Source organism: Nylanderia fulva, unplaced genomic scaffold (genome assembly GCF_048542155.1).
Source record: "Nylanderia fulva isolate GAGA-0341 unplaced genomic scaffold, ASM4854215v1 Scaffold3, whole genome shotgun sequence".
In the NCBI taxonomy this organism is placed as follows: domain Eukaryota; kingdom Metazoa; phylum Arthropoda; class Insecta; order Hymenoptera; family Formicidae; genus Nylanderia; species Nylanderia fulva.
The window spans coordinates 4,179,218-4,206,489 of record NW_028190368.1 but is presented as its reverse complement, the minus strand read 5'-3'; the positions used below and the strand labels follow the sequence as shown (position 1 = coordinate 4,206,489).

General features: G+C 28.1%; 6 protein-coding genes across 6 annotated transcripts; all 6 read left to right on the top strand.

Annotated features, from left to right (window-relative positions):
• Positions 1 to 3,320: 3,320 nt before the first annotated feature.
• Positions 3,321 to 6,266, top strand: LOC114930717 (uncharacterized). The gene is made up of 4 exons (XM_029302595.2): positions 3,321 to 3,384; positions 4,161 to 4,231; positions 4,331 to 4,572; positions 5,596 to 6,266. The coding sequence occupies exons 1-4, from the start codon at positions 3,367 to 3,369 to the stop codon at positions 5,928 to 5,930; spliced, it is 666 nt and encodes a 221-aa protein (XP_029158428.2). The 5' UTR covers positions 3,321 to 3,366; the 3' UTR covers positions 5,931 to 6,266.
• Positions 6,267 to 8,507: 2,241 nt separating this feature from the next.
• On the top strand, positions 8,508 to 10,696 carry LOC146722569 (uncharacterized). The gene is made up of 3 exons (XM_085484299.1): positions 8,508 to 8,566; positions 8,933 to 9,395; positions 9,741 to 10,696. The coding sequence occupies exons 1-3, from the start codon at positions 8,555 to 8,557 to the stop codon at positions 10,037 to 10,039; spliced, it is 774 nt and encodes a 257-aa protein (XP_085340425.1). The 5' UTR covers positions 8,508 to 8,554; the 3' UTR covers positions 10,040 to 10,696.
• Positions 10,697 to 12,335: 1,639 nt separating this feature from the next.
• On the top strand, positions 12,336 to 13,618 carry LOC114930635 (uncharacterized). Its single transcript, XM_029302516.1, has 5 exons — positions 12,336 to 12,347; positions 12,572 to 12,701; positions 12,903 to 13,022; positions 13,257 to 13,366; positions 13,436 to 13,618. Exons 1-5 carry the CDS (start codon positions 12,336 to 12,338, stop codon positions 13,616 to 13,618), a joined length of 555 nt encoding a protein of 184 aa, XP_029158349.1.
• Positions 13,619 to 18,214: 4,596 nt separating this feature from the next.
• On the top strand, positions 18,215 to 19,629 carry LOC114928943 (uncharacterized). The gene is made up of 4 exons (XM_029300309.2): positions 18,215 to 18,262; positions 18,559 to 18,685; positions 18,880 to 19,049; positions 19,229 to 19,629. The coding sequence occupies exons 1-4, from the start codon at positions 18,251 to 18,253 to the stop codon at positions 19,370 to 19,372; spliced, it is 453 nt and encodes a 150-aa protein (XP_029156142.1). The 5' UTR covers positions 18,215 to 18,250; the 3' UTR covers positions 19,373 to 19,629.
• A 2,647-nt stretch (positions 19,630 to 22,276) lies between these two features.
• On the top strand, positions 22,277 to 24,103 carry LOC114932386 (uncharacterized). The gene is made up of 3 exons (XM_029304585.1): positions 22,277 to 22,356; positions 23,062 to 23,346; positions 23,870 to 24,103. The coding sequence occupies exons 1-3, from the start codon at positions 22,345 to 22,347 to the stop codon at positions 24,011 to 24,013; spliced, it is 441 nt and encodes a 146-aa protein (XP_029160418.1). The 5' UTR covers positions 22,277 to 22,344; the 3' UTR covers positions 24,014 to 24,103.
• Positions 24,104 to 24,934: 831 nt separating this feature from the next.
• Positions 24,935 to 26,768, top strand: LOC114931911 (uncharacterized). The gene is made up of 2 exons (XM_029304096.2): positions 24,935 to 25,191; positions 26,000 to 26,768. The coding sequence occupies exons 1-2, from the start codon at positions 25,177 to 25,179 to the stop codon at positions 26,678 to 26,680; spliced, it is 696 nt and encodes a 231-aa protein (XP_029159929.2). The 5' UTR covers positions 24,935 to 25,176; the 3' UTR covers positions 26,681 to 26,768.
• Positions 26,769 to 27,272: the final 504 nt, after the last annotated feature.

The following is a 27,272-nucleotide window of genomic DNA, read 5'->3' as shown; positions in this document are numbered from 1 at the left end:
GTACGGTCGAGAGAAGATTTTTACCTTTTTTAAATTCTGTCTGGCGATTCTCAAATATTTACGTTCTTATTTTTTTATTAATTTATATCTCTTTATACATAATCTTCATTTTGTATGACAAATTTATTTCATATAATTTTAATTAGAATAGTCATAAATTGTTTATGTTTGTTTAAATTTCTAATTATATATCAATGCTTTTTAAGAAATTCACTATTATAAAAAAAATGTATAGTAATTACTCAAAAGTTGTGTTCAAAATTTATTGCCTTTTTATCATGATGCTGATTGATTATTTCGACATTACGTATTATTGAAGATCTCGTATCATTTAGCAAAAATCGTATAATTTTATTTTTACAACTAAATTCACTAGCACGTGTTACTTTTACTGTCAATTGGAGCATTGAATAAAGATTACTGTAATAAAAATATTATAAATAGTGTTTTTAAAAAATTAAAATATTTAAATAAATCAATATTATGATTGATAGCAAGCAAATTAATTACGAATTAATTTCTAATAATTAATAATAATATGTAGGTCATATTATATATGTATATGTGTATATGTGTGTGTTTTATGTGCAATATGTATATAATATCTATATATAGAGAACTTTCTATTTTGTATTAATATATTTAACTGATATGAAAATTCTGTATGTTTACATTATGATCTAGAATCTAAATTATCCCGAGCGTAAGAGGCGATATTTATATCAGAGAAATGTAAATTTTTTAATTTTTTATTTTTGAAGCGTAAACTGTATAACTAAAATAAAATTAAAACTAAAATAAATATACGACCGTTTTGACTGATATATAATTATTTGTAAAATTGCGTGGTAGATTAAGTGATGTGAAAAGCGTTGCTTGCGTACTTTGAGAAAACACTCAAATCATTAAAATTGGAGAAAATGTTGGATGACCCACGACCTTTAAGCATCATTCAATGAACACAAAGAGTGCGACTCGATTAAACGCAATCAGTTATCTGTTAGGCATCGTCACTATTGAAGTTAGAAAAGATTATGCCGTTATAATGATCGAGATCTATATACCTTTCACACTAGACCGGATAATACTTTCATCTGTTGCACTTTTTTTCGCTGTTACGCAGTCTTTTTGTTAGCTTCTCCTTCACCCAGTTTTATTTGCTTTCCTTTGCTATTGCGTGCGCGAACTACTCTCACTGGAATTTAGCCTGATTTTTAATAGCATATATTTGCATAAAAGCCAGGCGATACGATTATTAATATCTTTAAGTGAATGACAAGACGCCACCGTGATATGCTGCATATATCAAATATGTAATTTTGTTCGTATTTCTGGAATTTATATACATATAATAACGCCATCAATTTTTTATGTGCAAAGGTATTCTGGCTTTTCTAGATTTTTTATGAAAAAAATCAAATTTATTTTTTACATTCCAAAGTTGTAAACTGTAAAAGTCGTATGCGCAGGATGTTTCTAAACCTATATCGGAGATTTTAAGGGCGTATTTTAGGTCAAAATAAGAAAAAAAGATCCGATAAACATGAGTCCAATATGCTTTCTCTCCGATTTATAACCCCCTAAAGTTGGGAGAAAAAATCGAAAAATGTATTATAGCTCTCGGAGACTTTTTCACAAAAAGTTTGCACAGCGTAATAATTAATAGAATACTTCCTTTTAATGTGAGTTTGACAATTTGATTTGACTTTGAGAGAGAAATATGTGGAGTGCTAATTTTCATTTTAGGCATGTTTATAGGAACTTTTTTCTTATTTTGATCCCTAGAATATGCCTTTAAAATCTCCGACATAAGTTTATATTAGAAACACCCTGTATGTATAACATTATATATATATTATTACACAATTTATAAAATAATTTGATAAATTTCATGTAATTTAATTTTAATATATGCAACATAATAATAATATATGCGTACATATAAATACAACATTACTTATTGTTAGTTATTATGTAGTTAGATTAATAACAACATTTTACAGTTATAAATGAAAGTTTTGCACAATTATATATCGCACTGACATATTAAAAGCAACATCAATCTTCATAATTGGCAGAATATATTTCACTTCTATGAAGAGAAATAATTTCTCTTTTGCTTATATACAAAAAAAAACTATTGTGGAATAAGACGCGTAAGTGCGTATCAGTGTGCAGGAGCTGCACTTTATTGCAGAAAGTCAGTGCGCTCATAATTTTTATTTTACCGCACGTGGTTACATGCAAAAGAAGGAATCAAAACGCTCAACGAAAAGAAAATTACTTTCACACGTTTGCAAACATACATGTATAAAATGACATTTATTTAGACACACAATCATCGTGCTCACCAACCGTTATTTATGCTGCATTTTTCTGTCAGATTTGATGATGTGATAACAAATTATTATATTTTATTGTCTTTACCTGTCAGATTTATAATAATCAAAATAAATAATGTACAGAAAAAATCAACAAGCATTGTCGAATCACGCTTTATTCAATCTGCGTAAACAATGTCAATTATTGAAATACTTATGCATTTGATAGATAATAATTTGCGGGTTCTATCTATATTTTTAACCAATTTACATTTCTTTTTATTAATTCAAATTTTAGCCGAGATTAATTTGTAAGTTTAATCATCGTTGAATTTTTACACATACATGAAATATACAATATGTATACTTATGCTATCACTATATTGATTATTTATTTCTGTGAAAAGATATATTTTGATTTTATTTAAATATATATTATTATTTTTATAAAATGTAATATCGTCTATAATTTAATATTCATTACTTTTCGGTATTCATAATATTCTAAACTATGTATTATCGTATATATAGGTATCTGCTTTTCTGCTTCAGAAATGATCAATAATTATATTCAAACATTAAAATTTAATATTCAATTATAATTTAATATTCAATTATGCGTTATAATTAATTACAATAATAATATATTTATTGATCCTCTCTTTTAGTTATAATGTCAAAATATGACAGATGTTTGATTGAGGATCGCTGGTATATAATGCCTCGCAGCATCCGTTGTAATATGTAGTCCGCGCGATCCTATCACAAAAACATGTTATGTTCTTACTTCGGATGACTGGATTTAATGTCAAGTTTCGATCTAGTAAGCTCAAGCAGCGTTTCTGATTTGCTAATCGGATATAGGCGCGGGCACACGAGTCCAGTTTCCACGAGATGTATCTCTCGTGGACTCATATCTCGAGATGAGTATGGAGAGAGGGAGAAAGCGTCACGTATAAAAACGGACGGTCCATCAGAATCAATCCGCAGTATTCCATTCGTTGTCACGTTCACGCTCCTATCTCATCGCGACGTATTTTGAAAAATGCGCCGTCTGCCCTCAGTAAGTAGAAAGAGACGAATATAGTCCGCCCGGCCGGAAGCGGAGATTCATGGCGACTCGCGCGCGAGTTCCGGCTTTACGGCGAACAATAGGCGATGGAAAGTGATTGTCGATATTTCCATACTTTCGTCGGATACAACGGTAGCACTTTATAGATATCGGATATCTCGATGCGGCAAGTGATGATTCAAGTCCGACGTGTCACCGGCAGCACTTTCCTCGAAAGAAGAAAAGAATACTTTGACAGATGTTTCGAAATGTTTACTCGCGGATAAATATGTTTTTTTATTTTTCTCGTCCTCGCATTTATCATAGAACTAAGTTATTTGAAAATCTTGACAAAACGTGGTAAGAAAGAGAAGTCTTATGTTTATATCATCTGTATCTCTCAAAATATTTATTATTAATTTTTAATATTTATAATACATATATGGTATGTTAAATGATATTAATGAAGAAATTATTGAATAAATCTTGTATACTTAAAATTTATTTTTGGAATCTCATTATTTATGTATTCCGATTACTATCTTTTATAGAAAAATGAATATAACTGTGTTTGTAAAAAAATAATTCTTTTATTCTTGTATATAATAATAATTTTTTATATAATAATAATCTTTTATATAATAAACTCTTCTTATTAATAAACAAAAATTTTTTTAATTAATTTTTTTATGACCTTTGATTTTAATAATCTGTAGAAAATTGATGTATTGAAAATAGAAATTGATTAAATTAAAAAATATTAATTTAATTATTCTTTCTCCATATAGGTAGTCATTATATGTTTATTAACAAAAACAACGTTTGCTAGTTACACAGAGAATGAATCTGGATGGCATGGGTAAGTAAGCGCGTAATAAAAAAATTGTAGTATTTGCAATTATAATTTTCTACAATTACACTTGTCTCATTATGTTGCTTAATTATTATATTTTAATAGAGTGTTTAGTTATGGACCTACGAATTATGGCTCTATTGATAACGCACAAGTTCGTCAGGATGATGCTTCCTATGCAAGCAATATTCCGGTTTCCTCTTATGGAAGCAATAGCGGTTTTCAAGAAGATTTAGATCAGAAATTAAATATTGGAAATGTTCAGACTTCATTCACTCAACCTGTAGCGATTAGTGAGCACGTGGAAATTACGAAGCCGGTGGTAGTGCCAATTGTAAAAAATATTGGTAAGATTTTACAAATTATATATGCAGTGAAAAATAAATAATAAAATATTTCATCAAATAATAAATTCTTTAAAATTTTAAAAATTGATGAATTTATATTTATAAATCTCTTTTTGTAATAATAGCACAAATAATTGTTAAATATTATAATAATAATACAGATTAATATTTTTTATGTCGTTAATAATGCTATTTGATACATAATTAATCATAATCAATAGTATAAATCTATATGACAGTTTAATGTATTTTGTATAAACAATTAGATGCAAATAGTATAATTTTATTAAAGCTAATAAATTGTTAAAAATAATACATCGGTACATTGATCAATAATCGGCAATTTATGCAATAAATAAATCTCATTAAAAAAGAAAGAAGGAAATGTGTTATATCAGATACTTAATCATGCATTTTGAATTATCTATGAAAGTAGTATTTACGTGAAAATCCTTACTTTATCTACACGCAAAAGAAAAATTCCGTTCGAATGCTAAAATACATTATGAAACTTTGTTATAAATTTTAAATTTTACAATGCACTTTCTATTTTCTCAAATTTGCAATGCACGCAATATACTTTTTTTTAAAGATTGCGCAATTTTTTTTAAATTTAATTTTATACAATACATATATACACAATATGGATACAAAAGGAAAGAGAGATAAAGAAAGAAAGAATATTAGATAATATTATGCATTATTACAAAAATTAAATATAACTTCGTATCACAATTGAGTCACGCTTTGTCACTTATATTGTACAATGAAAAACATTATATGATATTATGTCACTACTTTTCTTGTGTAGCACCTTTTGTCATTTATTCTTTCAGAAATGATAGAAATTAATTTTCTACAAAGATACAACTTTCATCCCCATTAATGTCTATTGTAAATGTAACAAAATGTAATAAAAGGAATTATTATTCCTTTTTTAATAACATTGATTTTTTCCTAACAACTTTAGAGACCAGAGAAAAAATATGCGGTAAATAATAATTTTTTTTTCCAAAAATATAGGAGTTCCAGTAGCACAGCCCGTGCCAATTCCTGTGCCACATCCTGTAGCAGTAACTGTTGCTCAGCCCTATCCTGTTCAAGTTCCTGTTGCCCAGGCCGTCGCCGTACCAGTTGTGAAGACCATCGCGATTCCAGTCGAGAAGAAAGTGCCGTATCCGATCGAGAAAATCGTACCAGTGCCCATAGAAAAGCTGATGCCAATAACTGTAGAAAAGCACATACCTTTTCCAATAGAGAAGCCATACCCGATTCATATACCAGTTTATAAACATATTTTCCATCGGAGAACGAAAAAAAAATACCGCCGCACTCGCGGTCGCAGTCGAAGATACTAAGAAAAATACTATAATGATTAGATAAGATTTTAGAGAGACACGAATGATTGTTGAAGACGTTCGTGAATAGTTATTGAAGACGACGCTTAATGTGATGTTGTATCAAGAGCTCACCATGATTACTTCTCTTGACATAAATTGTGCCAAATAAGAGATTTGTCGTTATTGGTGATAAGACGTTGTTGAATATTAGAGAATGAAGTTTATTTTATCGTTTACGCGTTTTTATAGCGCTAATTTTGTTATAGTTGTTGATATACGTTGTTTAATTATTAATAAATAATCATCTTATTTAATAAAAAAATTTTGTCGTATATTACATCCACTAGGTATTATTTATATATGATCATCCATTTGTTAAATTAAATATGTATTATTGTAATATTAGTAAAATACAAATTATTAATATAAATTAATTAAAAAATGTAAAAAGAGTTTTATAATTACTTCAAATTTTATATTAAATTTTTCTCGTTTCTGTTTTGCGTGCATTTTTTCTCTTATACGTAAAACTATTGCATTTTTTATCATAGAGTAATCGATTATATTATTAAAAGATTATGTTATAAAAGTGTATAAGAGCATTTATGTATTTTCAGAATCCATATATGCATCAAATATATTCTGTTATTCTTCTTAATATGATTTTGTTTACTTATAAAAAAGGCTCTATTTAAAAAACAATATAACGTTTCATGAATATAAATAATTAAATGCTAAATTATGCCTTTTATTTTTAATTTTTATTTTACATTAACATTTTCTAATATACATATATTAATTCACATTATTTATGAAAATCGAAAAAATAAATTTTCTCAGAATGTTTTATACAAAAAAATTATATTTTTTATTTTTGACTTATTTTTACATACATTGTTTCTTAACGTATATATAATCTACAAAATGTTTCAATAATTTTTTGTTATTTTTGCCAATTTTTTACTGTTTTATACTTAATTTGAAAGGCGCATAGAAAGTTATTGGGTCTGTATATAGTAGATTTGTATATAATTGCACTGTGATGTATAATGTACGTTACGCGCATTATGTGGACGTTCACTTCCTTTCATTTCCGCGTAATTTCCGCAGACGTATTATCATATGAGATTATAATAAAGACTGTTTAAATTGGCGATTAACTAAAGCGTCAGCACAATTGGCCAAAGATTTTTATAAAATTTTTATAATATGTTTTTAATATGTTTTATCATTATGTTTTTAAATAATTTACATGATTTATATTATTAAATAAACTGTAATGCAGTTTTGATTCTTTGTGGAAGTGGTTACAGTTCCGTAAACCAGCAAATTTATTATTCTTTTGAGCTCGACTAAAATAAAATATGTGAAAGCATTTATTTTATATTTTGTATTATATATATATATATATATATATATATATATATATTTTAATATATTCAGTTTTGATTACAAATTTATAGACATCATACATTTACTTATGGCAATATGATAATATAAATTATATTTCAATTATGTCAAATTTGAAAATATGAAAATAATTCTCATTATAAATATTTATATGTATTTTTGTGTGAAAAGAAAATTAAGTGATGAAATCTCTTGAAGTCCCAGAGAAAATCGCATGCATTAGATCATCAGTATGTTTAGGTCTATCTTATCTTGTTAATTATCATAATAATAAAAAATTAGTGCACCTTGTGCATCTGGACGTATCATCCACACATTCGTTATGCTCTCTTCTCACGATTAAAAATTATATACATGCATGTTAAAATATTTACATGTTAAAATAGGTCTATCGTGTTTTGCGATAAAATCGCTATTTGTCACTTAACGGTTATTAATAAAAAAAAATAATAAAATTTACAAAATTAAAAATAAATATGAAACGCAGATATGTACATATAATTTTTATTATATTAAGTATAAATATTTTTTTATTGCAATATACAATATGTTCTTTAAATTAAATATGCACAAATGATTGTTTTGTTAGAAGATAAAAATTTTATTAAAACATTCTCACATATATATCACAGTTTTAACACTATATGTGTACAATAAATATTTAATCGAAATAATAAATATTGTTCGTCAAATAGTTAGTTACATAGTTTTATAAAAGTATTAATATATTTCTCTCTTTCTCTCCATCTCTTACAAATAAACTGTATAAATATTTCTTTTGGCAATTGCAAAACATGTATCTTCTCAAAAGTGTATTAATAATACAGTAAAAATAATTATAATAAAAATAATAAATTTAAAATAATTAAATAGAGGGTAGCAATCTTGCGAAAAATGACGTGAAAAAACAATTCATATATGAAATGTGTTAATGCAATAGTATTGCAGTAAAGGCAACGAATGTGAAAATCTGTTCCGGCACTCACTGCGTGACGGAATAAAAAATGTCTAATTCATTGTCAATGTTAAGGCCGCAAGGACATGGTCAATTATTTTCATTCGCCCATCAAGTAGACAATTGCACCTGGCGGGCGTAATTCACCGTAGTTCGAAGTGAGACAAAATCACAGTGAAAGGCCCCATGGTATATTAAGACGAGGAATAGTCGAACATGTATCAGTCGCACAAGAGACTTCCACTATCAGCAGTAGTCGAAATACACGTGCCCAAACATGAATAAAATCGTAAGTATGGCATAGATTGTAGTGACAGTTAAAAAATGTGATAAGATTAATGTCGGATTAAAATTGGATCATAAATTTACGTGGATATTTTTATTCAACACTTTTATTCAATTTGCATTGATCTTATTTAATTACTTCTTAATTTCAGATTTTAATAATTTTTTTGTAACAAATAATATTTTATATATTAAAATATTAATACAAATAGAAATTGTAGAAGGTAAAATTAATCAAAGAATGTAAGAGATACCAGAAAAGTTTCTTTAAATTTATATTCTAAAATGACAAATTATTTTTGCAAGTTTATCATACTTCTTATAAATTAATATGTATTTCTTATCTTTGAATGCTTCGTATGGAATACAGGTGTTTCTTTCTCTGATGTCTTTGGCTGCGGCCATGCCGGTGATCGTGGACCAAGACGGTAGACAATATGTGATGCAATTATTCAGCATCCAGCACACAATTGATCGATCCGATCAGGAGATCTCTGGTACTTCCGGCGGCGGTTATGATGGTGGTTACGGAAGTAGCAGCTACGGGAGTAGTAGCTATGGAAGTAGCTACGGGGGTAGTGATTATGGAGGCGGTCAAGGCGGTGGTGGTTACGGTGCTAGTTCCAGTGCGCATCTAGAGTCATCCAGCGATCTTGACAGTGGTCATCAAGATTTCTCTTCCGGTGGTGGTGGATATGATGCTGGTCATGGCAGTGATGATGGCAGCCAAGGAATCTCACTAGACAGCGGGCACAATTACGTTCACAGTGTTCCCATTTCCGAACATGTAGAAGTGACAAAACCCGTAGCTGTACCGGTTTACAAACACATCGGTAAAGTATTCCTATCTTTGTTTCTAGATTGCACATTGTATTTAAAATTGCAAAAGTTACAATGCTATAAAAGAAAAATCATGTCTGTTTATTGATATATGTAATATGGAACAAGATTTTTGAGCCCATAATTTTTATTATAATTTTTGGTATTGCTAGTGAGTGACATTGCAAAAGATGCAATTGATGTTATAGAAAAAGCTATATAAATATATTGTGTCTTTTTTTAAATTTTTCTCTGCATGAATTTTAAAAGATAAAAAAATGTTAAATATTATTTTTTGCTTGCTTTATCATTTATAAAAAAAAAACACTCTTTTATAACTTTGAATAAATTTCTTTTAGGTGTCCCGGTTCCAAAATCAGTACCGATAGCTGTGCCGCATCCGGTAGCAGTTGGTGTTCCGCAACCTTATCCCGTCCATATTCCCGTACCGAAACATATTCCTATACAGGTAGTGAAGACGGTGGCAATTCCAGTAGAGAAGAAGGTCCCTTATCCTGTTGAGAAGCATATACCAGTACCTGTCGAGAAGCCGGTTCCTATTACGATCGAGAAACATATCCCTGTTCCAGTAGTGAAGCCATATCCCATCAAAATTCCTGTCTACAAAACCATTTATCATCACGCGAAAAAGCATTAATATGTGTCTAAGGGAAAAAGAAGCACAATATATTACACATAATTTAGAAGTAATCTTTAACAATCCATAGCTTTCCAATAATTTTTTGTAGATTAAATTCTAGATGTGTTAAAATATTTATTTTAAAAATATTGTGATGAAAAAAGGAACGAAAAAAATAATTAGTCTATATAATAATATTTTTATCGGACAAACTTGCTTTTGTCTACAAAATATATACGTCATCTGAAATCCTTGAAAAATAATTATAAATGTTTAAATATTTTAAATATTAAGATTGCTTAAGATTACTCTAATCGCATTATTATACTGATTCATTCAAATTTACGTGATAAAATGTTATTTTCTCGTAGTCGAGAAAATATCATTTCTTCAAAACCAATTGAATCAGATTGAAATGAAGTACTATATTGACACGTATATTTATTTTTAACTTTTTTACAAAATGATGCCGCTGTTAATAAGAGAAAACTTACGAAAAACAATTCATGTTTCGTTCCATTGATCGAATATTTATCGACTGCGATTTATTTCTTATATATAAATTTAAGCAAGCATTGTGTGAACGTCGCGTCGGCGTAACTAGTGTATTGTTAAACTAGTATTTTTAAAAATTGTTATGTTCTGTTGTTTTTGAATAAAATGTTTATAAAATTATTTTTGTGTCGTTTTTATTCAGTACACATTTATTGCCAATATATTGTTTCGTACATAAAATGCTCTAGAGTATAATTTAATAAATATAATAAATATAATAAATATTATATAATAATATAAATATAATATAAAATATAATATAATATATATATATATACATATATTATTTAAATAATAATATAAATATAATGAATATAATAAATATAATATACTTTATTACAAATTTTGTAATTAAATGTAATTAAAGATGACTATTCTCATTATTTTTAATAATAATGAACAACAAAAATGGGTTTTAAAAATGAGTTTTATGCGGTTAACTGTAACTTATGTGTACATACATAGATGACACAAATATGTCATAGTTCTAATTAATAATTGTTTTTTTAAATATATTATTTGTTTAATTTCATTGTTATGTTTAAAATATAAGAATCATATCACTCATTATATTTCTCTTTAATATTGAATTATTATATTTATCTATTACCTAAGTATATTTTCAAAATTAAACATGTTTATTTTTTGCCAACTTATTAAATATTATTATATATGTTATATTAATATTATCATTATGTTACATTTTTTATATTTTAATAAAAAATATTAACTGTGTTAAATGTAATAATTAGTCAAAGTATTAGTAGCTAGTTTGCATGTTATAGGCGCATCGTAGAGTGAAAGAAACTATATAATAGGCTTTTATTATAATTTTCGATAAAAGCACTGAGAATTTTCTTATGGAAAGTGAACATTAGATAGATTGATTTGCCTGCGATGTTTATTTACGAAATCATTATAATCGCATGTAATGAATCATCTATGACATCGACATTGATGTGCATAGATATAACAAGATGAATTCAATGATTATTGCACTATGTATGGTCTATATATTAGAGGCTAACAAATAATTATGCAATATTTATAGAGTGCAAAAATAAAAAAACATTACTTAAATAAATATAAAAGTATTATAAAAAATGACAATGTTTTGTCTTTAATATTATTAATTTTATTATTATAATGCCATATAATAGTAGGATTTTTATTAATGTATCATAATATTATTGTATGTAATTGTGCAATTATAGTAGGGTAAAAATAATAATTTTTTAATTATAAAAAAATTTTGATTAAGTTTAAATACATTTTATGGGGAAATGATTAATTATATAATTTATCATTAATTTAAATAAAACAGATAACACTCATGTTGTTACGTAGAAAAGATATTTTTATTTGTCAGATTTTTTAATTCACATTTTCGAATTTTTGCAAAACATTATATATAGTTGATTTATTAACAAGTTAGTGATTTAATATCAGTAATGATTAACAACATATAAGATAAGATCTACCATAGAATGTCAATAAAAAAATTAAGTATTTGAAAGTGTATACGTGTAATTATCAATTGTATATTAAACGTTACGTAACGTTTGCAATTATTACTACGACTGATTAGCTTTATAATCAAGCTATCCATGGCATTTTGTACGGTGAAGGTATGGGATACCAAAGAATAGTGGGGTTGCTTATTGCTCTGTTTAGGTGGTATATAAAGTGACGAGGAAACGAATCTGTCTCAAGTAGATTTACCTATTCATAGATGATAGAGACATAAATATCTTAAGCGATGGAAAAAATTGTATGCAAAAACTCGTCTCGGTTAAGTAGTACAATATGAATAAGCTCGTGTGTGTGAATTTAACAGTTAGCTTTAAAATTATATTTGGATTTAAATGAATTGAAAAACGTGTTTTCTTTGTGCGATTTATACAATTAATTTCTTTTTAATCTAGAAATCCGTAATAATATAATATATGTTTTGTATTTCTTATAATAGTGGTTATTTATTATTTGATGTTTAAGATTGTGCTGTTGGGAATTGTTGCTTGTTCATATGGTTCCAATTGGGGCTTTGGAGATGATGGCGGAGGTGGACTTACACTGGGCGAAATCTCTATAACTGACTTGGGAACTTTTAATCTGGGAGAAACAGGTTTTTATTGGTTTGATTAATTGCACACTCTCTGAGATCTATATATACACATATGTATGTGTATTTTTATATAAAATTGATAATATAGCTAAATATAAAACTTTTAGCTATTATAGTATATGACAATAAGACTTATTGAATATCTCACTTAAATATCTCGATATATGTATAAATGCTGAAAAATGATTCTCAATTTTTTAGAAAGCCATTCTTTAAATTTTTTGGGAGATTACTCGCCACTTTTAAACGAAATCAGTGATTGGCACTCGAACATTAACAGTTTCCATGGAGCTAATGTAATTCCTGTTGTTAAGCACATTGGTAATATATTATAAATTGACTTTATTAACGTTACTGTTACATTAACGTTATATTAAAGAAAATTGCCTTTTAATAAAAAGATATTAGAAGTTTATTAATTTATAAAAATAAAAAGTAATTGAAAAATTTTTAATTATCAAAGAATTGAATTTTTTATAAATTAAAAGAGATTTGAATTGCATTAATTAATTATTGGACATATTCCGATTATTTATGTTTATTGCATGAAAATAGGGATACCGACAATCAAAAAGGTCCCTATTAGGATTCCATATCCGGATATAGAGACAGTTCCGCAGCCTTATCCCGTTCCTGTGGTGATACCAAAGCCCGTACCATATCAGGTGATTGCGCGATAGTTGGCTAATCAATTGTCATTTTCTCTTCTCATTGTAGGCATTCTGTCTTTCTAGGTGGAAAAACAAATAATTAAGACAGTCGAGAAAAAAATACCAACGCCTGTCGAGAAAATAATTCCGGTTCCCATCGAAAAACCGGTGCCGTTTCATGTGGTAAAACATGTGCCCGTACCGATCGAAAAACCATTTCCGATCAAGATTCCGATCTACAAGACCATTATACACAAAGACCATTAATTTCTCCGCATTACAGAAGCTGATTCTTATTATTATTATTACTTTTTTATATTTACTTTTTTCGAAAAACGCATAAATGCACAATGTGAAAAGAAAAGATTTTATTTTATTATAACATATTACGTTAAAGCTATTTATGTATATTAAAATGTTTTTTGCACTAACAACATAAGAGACGTTCTTTTATTTCTTATCTAAGAAATAGTTATTATTTAATTTTTATAAAATATTGTATATCTGAGTTTAATTTCTCTTGCGCCAAAACTAATTTCAAATTATTCTATTAAATATTTCTTATCATAAGATTTAAATTAGCCAATTATTATTAATCAATGTAGAAACATTTATATGTAAGTTTATTAAAATGCTTACCATATTATAGCTTGTGACAATAAATTTACATGAAGCTGTAAATAACTATTTTATACTTAATATTATATAGTTACAATTTCCATTTTTTAACATTTTAGTTTTTCGTAAAAACCGAGATCAATAAATGATAAAATTGTGTTACTATAATTTAAATTATAATTTGCATTAATAATTTGATTCCGCTATTAAACATTTTTATAACAAATTTAAAATACGATATTAACAATTTGAATATTACGTTTATTTTTCGAATATGATGTTCCAGTTACCGCGTATGATATAAATTTTTTAAATATGAAAAAGATAAAAAAGAAATATCGTAATGTTATAAAAATTATATTTTTTAAAAATAATTTGCTGCTCGCTAATAAATGTTTCGTGGCGATTACAATTTAATTACAATATAACAAGCAATAAACTTTGATCGTTCAAATAATCTTTGTGTTAGAGAATGCGTATTAAATCTCCATAATCAATAGATTCGCACTATTCACAGTAGTTGTTATTTCATTTAATAGAAAAATTCAGTTATTAAACTGGTGTGTGAGACAAATATATTTATATATTAAGAATTATGATTTACTAATACAGATTTTAATAATCTGTAAAATATTTTCCTGTGCTTAATAATGTTTATTAAGCTTAAGTGCTTAAATAAAATTTTATGAGAACATATATTCGTATATTATATTTCGCATTTCATCTTTTTGATATAAATAAAATTATTAGCAATAAAAAAACACGTTTTTTTTCTTTTATCTATTTCTCGCACAGTCATTTTATTTATATTTACACAATAAACATTATTATGTAACAATGGTTTTATTACAAAAGCCAAATAGAACTAACAGAGAATTTTGCGCGAAAGAGATGAATATGACAAAAGTGAAGAGCGCGAGAATTCTATTTTCTTTTGCCTTGACATTGCTGGAAGTGAAAAGGCTGTTGAACCAGTGAACAATACATTTTAATTATGACACCCCGGTACAAAGCAAAGAGAGTCGGCGAGCGTGAAATCAGAATAAATAAAGGCTTTTAAATTGAAAAAAAAAAATTATGCAACAACAATGTCTTCCTGCTCTGTTTGAAGAACACAAAAGGACGATAGAAAAAGAGAAAGAGGGAGCTTAAATATATGGCAACGGCAAAAAATGATAGCGAAAGGGAAATCGGAAATAGACTACTGCTGTTTCTCCGGTCGTAGTAGTTTTGACCGTCGTAAAAGGAGGAAGAGTCCCTCTCTTTTTCGCAATTGCAACAATTTCACGTAAAAAATATTATATTGCGGTCGGAAATGTGTGTATATGTGCTCGAAATAATTGCGGTCGCGTATCTCAGTCTTTCATTTCCGCATCTCGAATTAAGCTATAATGTCGCCCATTAAATCGCCCTAATCTTCATGTTTTAATGACGTGTCAAAATATCAAACGCAGAAACGGAATATAAACGATGATTTCGATTTATTTCGTTCCGTTTCAACTTCTCTGATTGTTGAGTAAACACAGTCTTTGACTTGCATTATTCTAACACTATAAACACGTTATACCATAATATACGTTTGCTAAAGCGCAGAGAAGGAAATCGACTCTCAATCATGAGAAAGCTGATCGAACAGGCAAATTTGTCTGTGCATCGTATATGTAAAAGCAAGTATAACCTGGGGTGGTTCGAATCATAGGAAGGCTCTTTAATACTTAATACACAATCACTATACCGGCGCGACCGCGGTGATTGTCGGGAGTAAATCGACTTTAAACTTTACTTTCGCCGCGAGCTTTTTTTCTCGGCGCAGACTTCTTTCTCTAGCTTCCTTTTTCCACATTACCGGCGGATTCGTTGACTTACGCTCGTTATTTCGACGCTTCCACGTCGGAGAAGAATTATGAACTCATAACGGTCTTTTATCATCATAAGCAATCATTATAAGAAATTTTCTGACGCATTACTTCTCTATTCGGTGGAATCTTTATTCTGTTCGGAACCATTTTATATGTTTGAATTGTATTCCAATTTTCTCTACTGAAATACTTGCACAAAGCAAAGCTTCTTCTTTTCACTAATAATCTATTATTTTTTCAATAATTTTACAATATTAAATTTTCCATAAATAAATAACACTTTTCTTAGCTTCCATGCATTTAAATGAATTAATTTTTCAAATACATATACAATAAATTTATATCCCTAGAACAGCACTTATAGACCTAAAATAAACTCGAATTATATATTCTAGAACATTTTGGATAATATTTATTACTCTAATTTGTGTATTATATATTTTATTATTTTTTATTTGTATTTTTTTAGCAAATTTTCTAAACTAATATATTATAATAATAAATTAAATATAAAAAAATTAAAGTGTTTTGCAGTTTTATTACGTGAAACAGTAAAGAAAGATCTCAAAGGCAAATCGATTAGTTTAAATGGTAGAATTCTGTCAATGTCAAGGAACACGATTCCATTTTTCTGATTCATTACTTTCTCCAATGTCGAGGTTGTAGATCAGAGCTCTCGTTTACGCTATTAGCATACACCGAAAACAGTTCAGATCGCATCGGAAGACGGACGCTAAGTCCTGTGAGTGACAGATCGTGAGTCTCTGCGACAATGACGATCGTAGGTTTGTTGAATTCTTCACGAGAAGAAATTAGCGACGACGCTCTACCACTGACGTTAATTGAGATGATCTTTCAGAGTCGTCTCGGAGTTTCTCCACGCATTAGGAACGCATACATTTCCTTCCGTAGACGACCTGCTATGCTAACAATTAATTGAATAGGGAAGTTAAAAAAATAGGAAGTTCGAAAAACGTGAGATTTAAAACAAATAGAATATAATTATTTAGTTCTTCCGCGCGTTGTTAATATAGCAAATATATAGTAAGTTCAGTTTACAATATTATACAGATACTCGTATATATACATTTTTGTTTATTTTTGAATATCGTCAGATACTAATCGATTTTTAACATGGTTTTACGTTGCCTTTCACAGGCGGATGTCTTTCGATTAGTGTTCCGCCCGGAACCCTTTCACGGGGAGTTGTATTTCGTACTTTCATTCTGATATATCGAAAAATGTATCGTGTTTTAACGTTTCTCTTTCCAAGCAAAACTGTACTTCGCGTTCACTTCCTATTCGGTCTAAAAGCTACATACAGAAGAAACTATCTTGCTGCTAGACGACTGAAATGGTTTGAATTTATATAAGATTGAATTTTTGTGCATCCATTGGGTCCTTTCTTACATATTTATCAATGTAACAACAAAAATTTCTGTTGATTTATATAGATTTAAAAATATATAGATAGAAATTAGAAAAGAAGAAATATAATTATATACTATGTTCTTAAACAATGGAATCAAATGTAATCCAATATAGAAAATACAGATTTACTGTATTGGTAATTTTATTTAAAACAATGTTCTTATTATTACGATATAGAATAATAAAATTAAAATACCATATATATGCTGAAATACAAATCTTATGTCATGTAAGATAATTTGATAAAGTCGCAAATTTTACAATTTAAGTCTCGCGCAATGTTAATTTTAAATTGTTATACTTTCGAAACTTTTCTCGAGAAACATTTCATAAATCTTAAAAAAGCATTTAAAATTTTACGATTGTAAAATATTACAAGTTATAAATCTTTTCGCAAAAAACGATTTTACGTACAAGAAAAATACGTGAGTAAAAAATAAACATTCTTTTTAAAACTGAATTTTATGTTATCGTAGATATAATCTAATTTAATTTAGATCTTAATATCGCATATTTGCAATAAAATTTTATTTATATTACAAAAAAAGGTTGTAAATGAAAATAACTGCGAACATTGGATACGTGCTTTTATTTTGCACAAAAGATAGTTCTTTGATAAAAATGAAACATCTAAGTCATGAATTACTATCTACGCTTTCTCTGAACGTTTTATATATGTATAATATACATACTCGAGACTTCCGTACTTTAGTGTAAAAAATTATACATTAATAAAAAAATGTAATCTCATGTGTAAGTAAAATAATCCTAGCATTTTACTTTATCATATCGACATTGCTGTGCCAAAATATTGAATATCGTTATGCGATACGAATTGCAACGTGATGTATCCTGGAAAGGATTGAAACTCTCGCAGGATTTTAGTGAAAGGAGGAATCGAAGTTAGTATATAAGGTCGATATTTAGTCGTATATGGTCACTTAAGCTTGTTTCCTCGTGCTTGCACCATCATTCATTTTACACGAGCAATATGAGTAAAATTGTAAGATTCAATTATTCATTAATAAATACGTGTTTTCTGTGTTAAATAGTGTTAACTGTTAATGTAATTAATAAAGTAAATATGGTTGGGATAAAAATAGAAAATTATATTTATATATATATTTTCCAATAATAATATAATAAAAAATAAATTACAATTTTTATAAATTTTTATTAAAATTTTTTTAACATAATAATTTTACGGTATTTTGAAACTGTAACATTACTTTGTTAATGTATATTTAAAATATAAAAATATTAATGTAACAAAATGTATTAAGAAAATTTAAATTGCAGATTCTTTTGTTAAGTCTGATCTCGTTCAGCAGCCTGGTATTGGCTAGCCATTATGATGAGGACCAAGGTGGATCTTCATATGAAGAAAAAACACAACATGTAGAAGTACCAATTATTAAAAAATATGGTAAGCTTATTTTTGCAGAATATCAATTAAAATTTATATACATATATCAAGCTTTTTAGATTCTACTTTTGTGTAACGTTTTGTATAATTTTTATAAAATATAATTTTTTATAGAAAGAAAAAATTATACATATTTCCTCTATTTATATATTATAGTAAATATCACCGTTCAAAAAATTTTTATTTTGTTTCAGCCATACCTATTCCACATCCAGTGCCTTATGAAGTGCCAAAAGAAATTAAAATACCAATTCCTCAGCCTTATCAAGTACCAATCGAAATTCCACATCCGTATCCAGTCGAAGTAGTCAAGCATGTCGAAATACCCATTGAAAAACCCGAGCCTGTTGTTGTTGTGAAGCATGTAAGTATATAATATCTCGATCTAATGTCTTTACGCTTATGTAATCTACGATTAGTTCAGAAATAGAGCAAATATATAAGGACACATAATATAGACGTTTTTTTATATAAAACAAATAAATTTTATTATCTTACAACAGAAATATATGTATTAAAATATTTGCAAATATTTTTTTATAGGTTCCTTATATTGTGGAAAAGCCATATCCTGTTTATGTGGAGAAAAAATTTCCTGTACCAGTGGCAAAACCATATCCCGTTCATGTCCCGATTTACAAACACGTGTTTCATTCTACATCATCACACAAGGGTAAAAAGCATTAAACTTTTTTTATGGATATTAAATATTAAATTTAAATTGCTTGCGCCAAAGGAGCACAAAGCCTTTTAATTTTAATAGAGATAATCATTTATTAAAAAATTGTTTGTCGCAGTACTAGAATTTATATATTTGCAAGATTCATTCAGTAATTATAAATCTTTCCTTAAGATTTATTGCTTACTGAAATATGTAGACATAAAATATTTACGAATATGTGATAGATAATTTATTGATTTTCGGATTGACTCTGGCAAGTCACCATAGATAGTTTTGTTACATATTTTTATATTGTTAAGTTTTCATTGATTTGTAAAATATATATATGTTTTTATATAAATAATTGTTAATAAACAACTTTAATTATATAAATGTTTTGTTATTCGCTACTAAGCATAAACTAAATGCAACGAATAAATTACATAAATTAATCCTCACTTCCCATGTATGAAAACCATGTATTTATACAACATAAAAAGTAATTTTCTTTTTAAATAAGGTTAAATTTCCATTTTTGATGAATAATATATTAATAAAGGAAAAGTAATTTATAATCTTTCCAGCATTATTATGTAATAAATATAATTATATTATGTTATCCTACATTTCATTATTTAATGCATGATAAGAAAATAAGAAATCTGATGCAAAAATAAAATATTAAAAATATAATAAATTATAGTATTTAAATATTATTAGATTATCAAAAATCGAGTCGCTGGATATAAGACAAATTATTCTTTATTATCTAATTAATTATACAAAAATAAAAAAATTTTATAAAATCCAACTAATATATAGCAATGGTCCTTATTGTCATATATGTGTGATTGCGGATAATGATAATAATAATAACAATAATTAACTCCATTCTCTTATATCCGGCTTGGAATAAATCCTTTCTACAAGAGACCGTACGAAAAGTATGTAATCTACTGTTTCGTTTCCTCGTCGTTAACGACTTAATTACGATCGACTAAAACGAACTTGGCTGTAACCCTAAGAAGAGGGAGATCGTGATCGCGGTCTTGATACGCCATAATGAGGCGCGCGCGTTCTTACATCGACGTGTGAGAAACCACTTTTACTTGGATGCACTTTCACTGTTCTACTCATCGCGATACAGATAACATCGAGCACGATTCCAAGTCTCTTCTCATCGCGTCCACTCCCTCTTGCTGTCGCGCGACCACACCCGCTGGAGAGATGAGAGTGCCTTTCATAAATCGTTCCGAAGATATTGATCTAAATGCAGCTACGTTAAAACGAGAGTTCGTCCGAGAGTTGCAAGCGCTTACGACATACTTTTTGTGCGTTGTACGTTTGTGCCAGTGATTTGTAATATTGCTAACGCAAATATTATTGAACGTCCGATTTTTCATGTACGCAAAATAGCTTTTACTATAGATATTTATAGCGTGAAAGCAATAGGTTTAAATGCTTCAGAAAATTTTACGCTGCTATATTATTAATAGGGAGTATAAATTTCAAGAATCTATAACATATATTATTACTTCTTTTCTATATTTTTATATATAGCTTTTAAATATATATAACTTTATTAACTTTATTAAATTAGCATCTTTATGTGTGCGTAATATAAATTTTTCGATTGTCTACGTTATATAATTTTGTATTTACCGCACTCTTCTAATATATATTAGAGAAATAAATATTAACATTTTATACAAATAGAATACATAAGAATAATAGATTTGCTTTGTTGTAATTAATTAATCTATCGAATTTATTTTACCGTATTTATGACGCAAGTCTTGTAAAATGTAAATAACATGATGCATATCGAAAAGCACTTGGCCATCCATTAGAGATAAAGTATATATTTGTATAATATTGCATAAACATTGGCGTTTCGGTGAACTGCAATATCGTACATTTATTCACAGATTGTTGAACAAGTAAACTAAGCCATAACATTACATTTATGCTATGTGATCACTTATCTTTACCTCTCGCTAATTTACACGCAATACATGCTCGTGAAAAACTGACATTTCTGAGAAATTATTGCATGCATTAAATACATTGGAGAAAGACTGTCTCTCTCGTCTCAGATCTAAGAAATGTCTTATCACTTGACTTATTACAAAAAGAATATCCCGCTGAGAGCTGTATAAATGGTAATAAAAGTGACAAAGCGTACAGATTATTATTGCACTATGCATTTTATCTTCTATTATTACTTCTCAGTTAGTTTTATATAGACTTCTATAGAAGTTTATATAAAGTCTGCTGAAGTCTGCAATAATGACTTCTGCTACATCTCGAATGCTAAGGTCATTAACTCTATTCAATTTATGATTTCCGGCCTATAAAAAGTTTTAATAGCTATTAATTGTAAAATGAAAAAATTTTGTAGTAATATTTTTTATCAGCATTAATTTTATTATCGGAACATTATAAATTCTATATTACGATTTAGTAATTCTAGATAATAAGATACAAAAAAATTATTTTCATATTTAATTATCCATTTTTACATTTTCATTTTATTATATCTTGTCCATTTATATTCTTCAATATGAATTATTATTATAACACGTTACTCTGCTGTATATGATTGGCATGAGCATAACGAGGATAATTAATACGCGGACAAACAGCTTATTATTCATCCGGTTTCTTAATAATCGTATATCATAATTCATCTATCTAATGTGGAGTTCGGATAATTTACCTTGCGCATTCCAAAGTTGATGAACGTTAGGAAGATCAAGATAACCACACCACTCTAAGTGCCGTCGTGCAGACAAACGGCATTTGTACGTGCAAGCGTGCACCTGATGTAGCGAACTGCTAGAGTTTAATGTAATGAGGAGAAGGGAGAAAGTAGTACCGGTATATAAAGAGTTGGCCGTGACTTTGAAAGCATCATAGAATCTGTTGTGCGTTTCACGGGCAGATATTGCAGAATCAATTATTACGATAGTGTTTTCATCACGCAAGTTCGCAGATCATGAGGCTATTTGTGAGTACTTTTGGAAAAATTTGATATTACATTGTTCGCACACAACATGTCTTTAATATAATTATTGCATGAATTAAATTATAGAATTAGGTTATAGAAGCATTCTCACATCTGTTATTAACATAAAATTAAATTATTTAATTTTATTAGAACACTGTAGTTGGATAATATATTAAATTATATAATTATTTTATATTAATTTATTCGGTTTGTATTTTATACAAATACACGTAATTAAATCTATGATTCTGTTATTGATACTTCTTTTTCTCTCACAAACACGATATATAATCTGTTTCTTAAACTATAAAAAATTATTTCTTTAAATTTAATACACGTATTATAATATGATTTTCTATTAAAATCTATATTAAATTTACAATTTGTCAATTATTACCTTTTCGTGTAAAAAAAAAAAATAGAAGCAGATCTTATTTTTCTCACGAAAAGCAATTAAGCCTGCAAACAAGACAAGGCTGCAATTAGTTATTTATTACGAAATTGCTGCGCTTTGCGTGACACCATTCCGAATATGGCTTGTTCAAACGAATAGAAAGAGCGAGTGATCTGCGTGAAGTATTTGACCGAGTTTTCTCCTGAAACTACTGTCAGAAGAAGAGTTCGGAATCGTGTTTAGAAAGCGGTTAAAGCTAGCCCTATCTCGATGATATTTGAGAAACAATAATTTGAATAATTTATTTATAGATCTTTGTTATCATGGTGGCCACTGTATGGGCCTCTTATGAGGAGAATTATGATAGTGGTACCACTTATCACGAAACGTCGAAACCAGTGGAGATACCGATCTACAAGAAATATGCGATACCAATTCCGCATCCAGTCCCTGTCCCGGTGCCTCAACAAATTAAGGTTCCAATACCTCAGCCCTATCAAGTCCCAGTCGCAGTTCCACATCCAGTTCCCGTGGAAGTTGTCAAACACGTCGAAATACCTATTGAAAAGCCAGAGCCGTACGTCGTGGAGAAAAAGGTTTTTTTATTATAAAAATTTTTATTTTTACATATTAAAATCTGCAAAAAATTTATTTTTTAATTATTTTCTATTATATTTTATTATAGAAAGCTCTATCATCTTCCAACAAGTAACGTGAATTCGTATAGAAATATTATATGCTTAAAGTTAAATTATATTTTTTGAATTTAAATTTACATCAAATAAATATAATAAATGTAGTTTATATTTTTTAAAATATTTGTAATACTGATCCATTGATCACACTTTCTTCTATTAAACAAATGTAAATTTTAACAATTTAATTATTTGTAACTTTGATTGTTTAATTCTAAAAGACTACCAATATTTTTGAATATAAAGAACAATTATGAATTTAATAATAATATAATAGCAACATTTTTATTAATCAATATTGATAGACCAAAAATTGTTTAAAAAAATATATCTCGAAATTTTTTATTCTAAATTTGCTATATAATATAGATAGATTAACGTAGCATTAAACATTTTAAATATTAATAAATTTGTTATGTTACAGGTACCATACGTCGTCGAGAAACCATATCCGGTGACTGTGGAAAAGCATTTTCCAGTACCAATACCTAAACCATATCCAGTTCATGTGCCGGTCTACAAACATGTTTTCCACCATAAGAGCATGAGACATAATTGGAAGCATTGATTCGCAAATCTGGATGATTTTTTAAAATATTTTTATACCAAAATTAATGACAAAGCATTACATATGCAACAATAGATTGTAAGCATAATGATGTTGTGATGTATTGTATATAGTTTGTTGTTATATACATATGTAATATTATATATAATTTGTTGTTATTATAATATTCGTTTAAATAAATTGTTGTTGTCACATATACAAATCATTAATGGCTATTATTCTTTGAAAAATAAAGTGGCTAATTTAGATCAGCGGAATGTTAAGAATAATTGAAATCTAAATAGAGAATTCTAGAAAATTAAATTTAAATATTTAGTTTGTTCAATAATCAATCTTTACATGCATGAATTTCATAAGAAAACTACCAAATTTTAAATTAAATTATATTAAAAAAAGTTTTTTTAAACAATTCTTTTAATAAACGAAATGTTTGTTTCGAGAAATTACATATTATATAAAAAATAATTAAGATACTATGCATATATAATAAATGCATATATGTATCATGAAATTTTAAACAATAAAAATAAATTATTTTGGTTTAATAAATATACATACGTGATAATAAATATGCATATATGATTTATAAAAATATATTTTCTTAACGCTTCCTTGTATGTATAGTAATTTTCTTAATAACTTTTAATTTACTATTTTAACGCCCCTAGCTGTTATGCATAGACTTGTATGCAATAAATAACTTCAACGTCTTTGGTTTTTTCGTCAGAACCAAAAGAGAGAATGCATTCACACAATTATCATAAATTATATACGTCACTATTCCCATAGGCGACACCTCGGGCTGTATGTCGCGATATGGTGTCCAGATTGTCGGTAGCAAACTAACATGTCTGCAGCGCGACAAACGACAACGAATAATGTCAACGATGCAATGTGTCGTTGTGCCCGACGGGGGCATTCTCTTACGCCGTCGCAGAATTTATTCAGGAAATACCGAGATACGTGCGATTGCATCACGTAAACCTGGTGACCGCTTTTTACGCCGCTTAAGGGAATCACATTCGACTTGGGCTCGGCAAGAAATTTGCCCTCTCTAAGTGGAGCAAAAGTTTATAAAACCGAGGACTGCAAGTGACGCGACTCTAGTTTGGTCCAGAACTTCTCATCTATTGGTCCTGGTACAATTTGACGGAAAGAAAATCATGCTCAGATTATTGGTAAGCATATCGATTTGATTGCATTATAGTCATTTTGCGATTGCTAAAGATTCATTTATTTTAGAATTTATTTTAATAAAAATAAATATTGCAATATATTTTTTCTAAAAACTATTTAAGATATGCCAATTTTGTTATATATGTATGTCAAATTTATATAAACAAATATATCTTTTTTCTGTTTATTAAAAATAATCATTGATAGAATGTTTTAGAATCATAAACATCTTCTTTTTGTTATTAGCATTATTATTTTATAAGATAACATTTTATATTCCATAATTTCTTTAACATATTGATTGTTACACACAGATTGGTGTAATATTAATTTAGCATGCGTTCAAAAAAACTGCATATATTTGCATATATATTGCATATATTATCTGATCTGCATGTATTAGTGTGTTTATATTTTAATAGAGGATAACGTATAGTAAACATCTTAAATCGATTTTAATCAATTTATTCTTTAAAAAGTGGAGCATATAAATTTTCATGTAGTATTTTTATCATTAACTTATTTTTAGAATTTTTTAAATTATGTTTTCAGTAAAAATTATAAATAAATATTTTAGACATTCTACAATTATTATATTTAATATATATTTTACTAGACTAAAATAATGACATTTTATATATTTCTCGAATATATAAATTTACACATTTTTTAAAATTTTAGATGCATTAAATACAGTTTAAATAAATTTCCTATTTAATTTCATAATATAGTTTCTATCTTTTACAATTAGTGAATTTTTTTCCGTCATCGATCTGGCGTAATAATTAATCAACCTATTCTAATTCCTAGATACCGTGCCTAATATGGCTGTCAACGGTGCGTTCGGAAACTGGGATGCAGATGAATATGCCGGATGGGCCGCTGATGGACAGAACATTGGACACTTCGATGCTAAAGGCAAAGAGAGGTTCTATTCATCAACCTTGCGATCCAATTTATTCGCACATTCCTGCTTATTCGCCGCCGTCCGTTTACGTTAAACCTTTGGTTCAGCCGACTTATCTGAAGAAGGAATTGGGGATAGCTCAACCATTAGCTCATTTGCAGTACATTCAACAGCCGCCTGCTTATACCTCTATTAAACCGGCTATCACATATGTGAAGCCGGTGACACCTGCGTTAAATTATCACACGGTACATCAACCGATACAGTACATCAAGCCCGTGACGCCCATCCAGAAGCCTATACTGTCATATGCGCCAATCTATCAGAAACCCTTGTACCCTTATGCACCCATGTATCACGATGCGATGCCGAAAGTCTTTCTCAAAAAGTATGATGCGCCTGTCGCTCAAATCACCTATGAGAAGCCTTTGGTCCACACTCCCGTACCGTATGCAGCACCGAAAATAGTGCAGATACAAGCGCCGCAATTGTCTTACGCCAAACCCGTGGTTCATATTCCATCACCTTTATATACCCCACAACCCGTTCACAATTCTGTCATAGTTAAACCGGATTGTGTATAGATCGTTCGATCGCGCGCAATGTAAAATAAAGCAGAATGTAAAAACTTTTAAATATTCAGCATTTTCATTTGTCATTTTTTTTTACATATTGGTATTTAAATAAAATAAAAAGTTGATAGATTTTTTCGATAGATATTTTGTCGATTGTAATAAAGAAAAATATTGTATGTAAAACTAGCACAATAATATAATGTGTTTCTACAGAATATCCATCTCTCGTCAAATGTCAAAATTATTAAGTTACTAAAAGAAATCACGTTACAAACTGTCAAAAATGACAGATTTAATCTGGAATGTATAATAAAATTATTTTTCTTTTTCAATCAAGTGTTCATTTTTTTGAGTGCAAAATGTACAAATGTAAAAAAATATAAAATCATAGAGATATATAAAAACACAGACATGTAAAATGTACGAAATATTATGAAATAAAGAAATCACGTAATAGCATTACAAATAGAAAAAAATTTGACTTTTAAAAATTAATGTCGAAATTTACTGCCAATTATAAATTTTTGCTATTTATTCAAAGTTTCATCCAGAAAACTATTATATGCATATAAATTTCATAAGCATAGGTATAGCCTACAAT

What these genes read in the sequence shown, in the direction of transcription:
- LOC114930717 (XM_029302595.2), top strand. An exon ending in AATGAATCTGGATGGCATGG is followed by an intron (nt 4,232 to 4,330) that starts GTAAGTAAGCGC and finishes ATATTTTAATAG; the next exon opens with AGTGTTTAGTTATGGACCTA. An exon ending in GCCAATTGTAAAAAATATTG is followed by an intron (nt 4,573 to 5,595) that starts GTAAGATTTTAC and finishes CCAAAAATATAG; the next exon opens with GAGTTCCAGTAGCACAGCCC.
- LOC114932386 (XM_029304585.1), top strand. An exon ending in CGTACGTCGTGGAGAAAAAG is followed by an intron (nt 23,347 to 23,869) that starts GTTTTTTTATTA and finishes GTTATGTTACAG; the next exon opens with GTACCATACGTCGTCGAGAA.
- LOC114928943 (XM_029300309.2), top strand. An exon ending in ACCAATTATTAAAAAATATG is followed by an intron (nt 18,686 to 18,879) that starts GTAAGCTTATTT and finishes ATTTTGTTTCAG; the next exon opens with CCATACCTATTCCACATCCA. An exon ending in CTGTTGTTGTTGTGAAGCAT is followed by an intron (nt 19,050 to 19,228) that starts GTAAGTATATAA and finishes ATTTTTTTATAG; the next exon opens with GTTCCTTATATTGTGGAAAA.
- LOC146722569 (XM_085484299.1), top strand. An exon ending in ACCGGTTTACAAACACATCG is followed by an intron (nt 9,396 to 9,740) that starts GTAAAGTATTCC and finishes AATTTCTTTTAG; the next exon opens with GTGTCCCGGTTCCAAAATCA.
- LOC114930635 (XM_029302516.1), top strand. An exon ending in TTTTAATCTGGGAGAAACAG is followed by an intron (nt 12,702 to 12,902) that starts GTTTTTATTGGT and finishes TCAATTTTTTAG; the next exon opens with AAAGCCATTCTTTAAATTTT. An exon ending in TCCTGTTGTTAAGCACATTG is followed by an intron (nt 13,023 to 13,256) that starts GTAATATATTAT and finishes GCATGAAAATAG; the next exon opens with GGATACCGACAATCAAAAAG.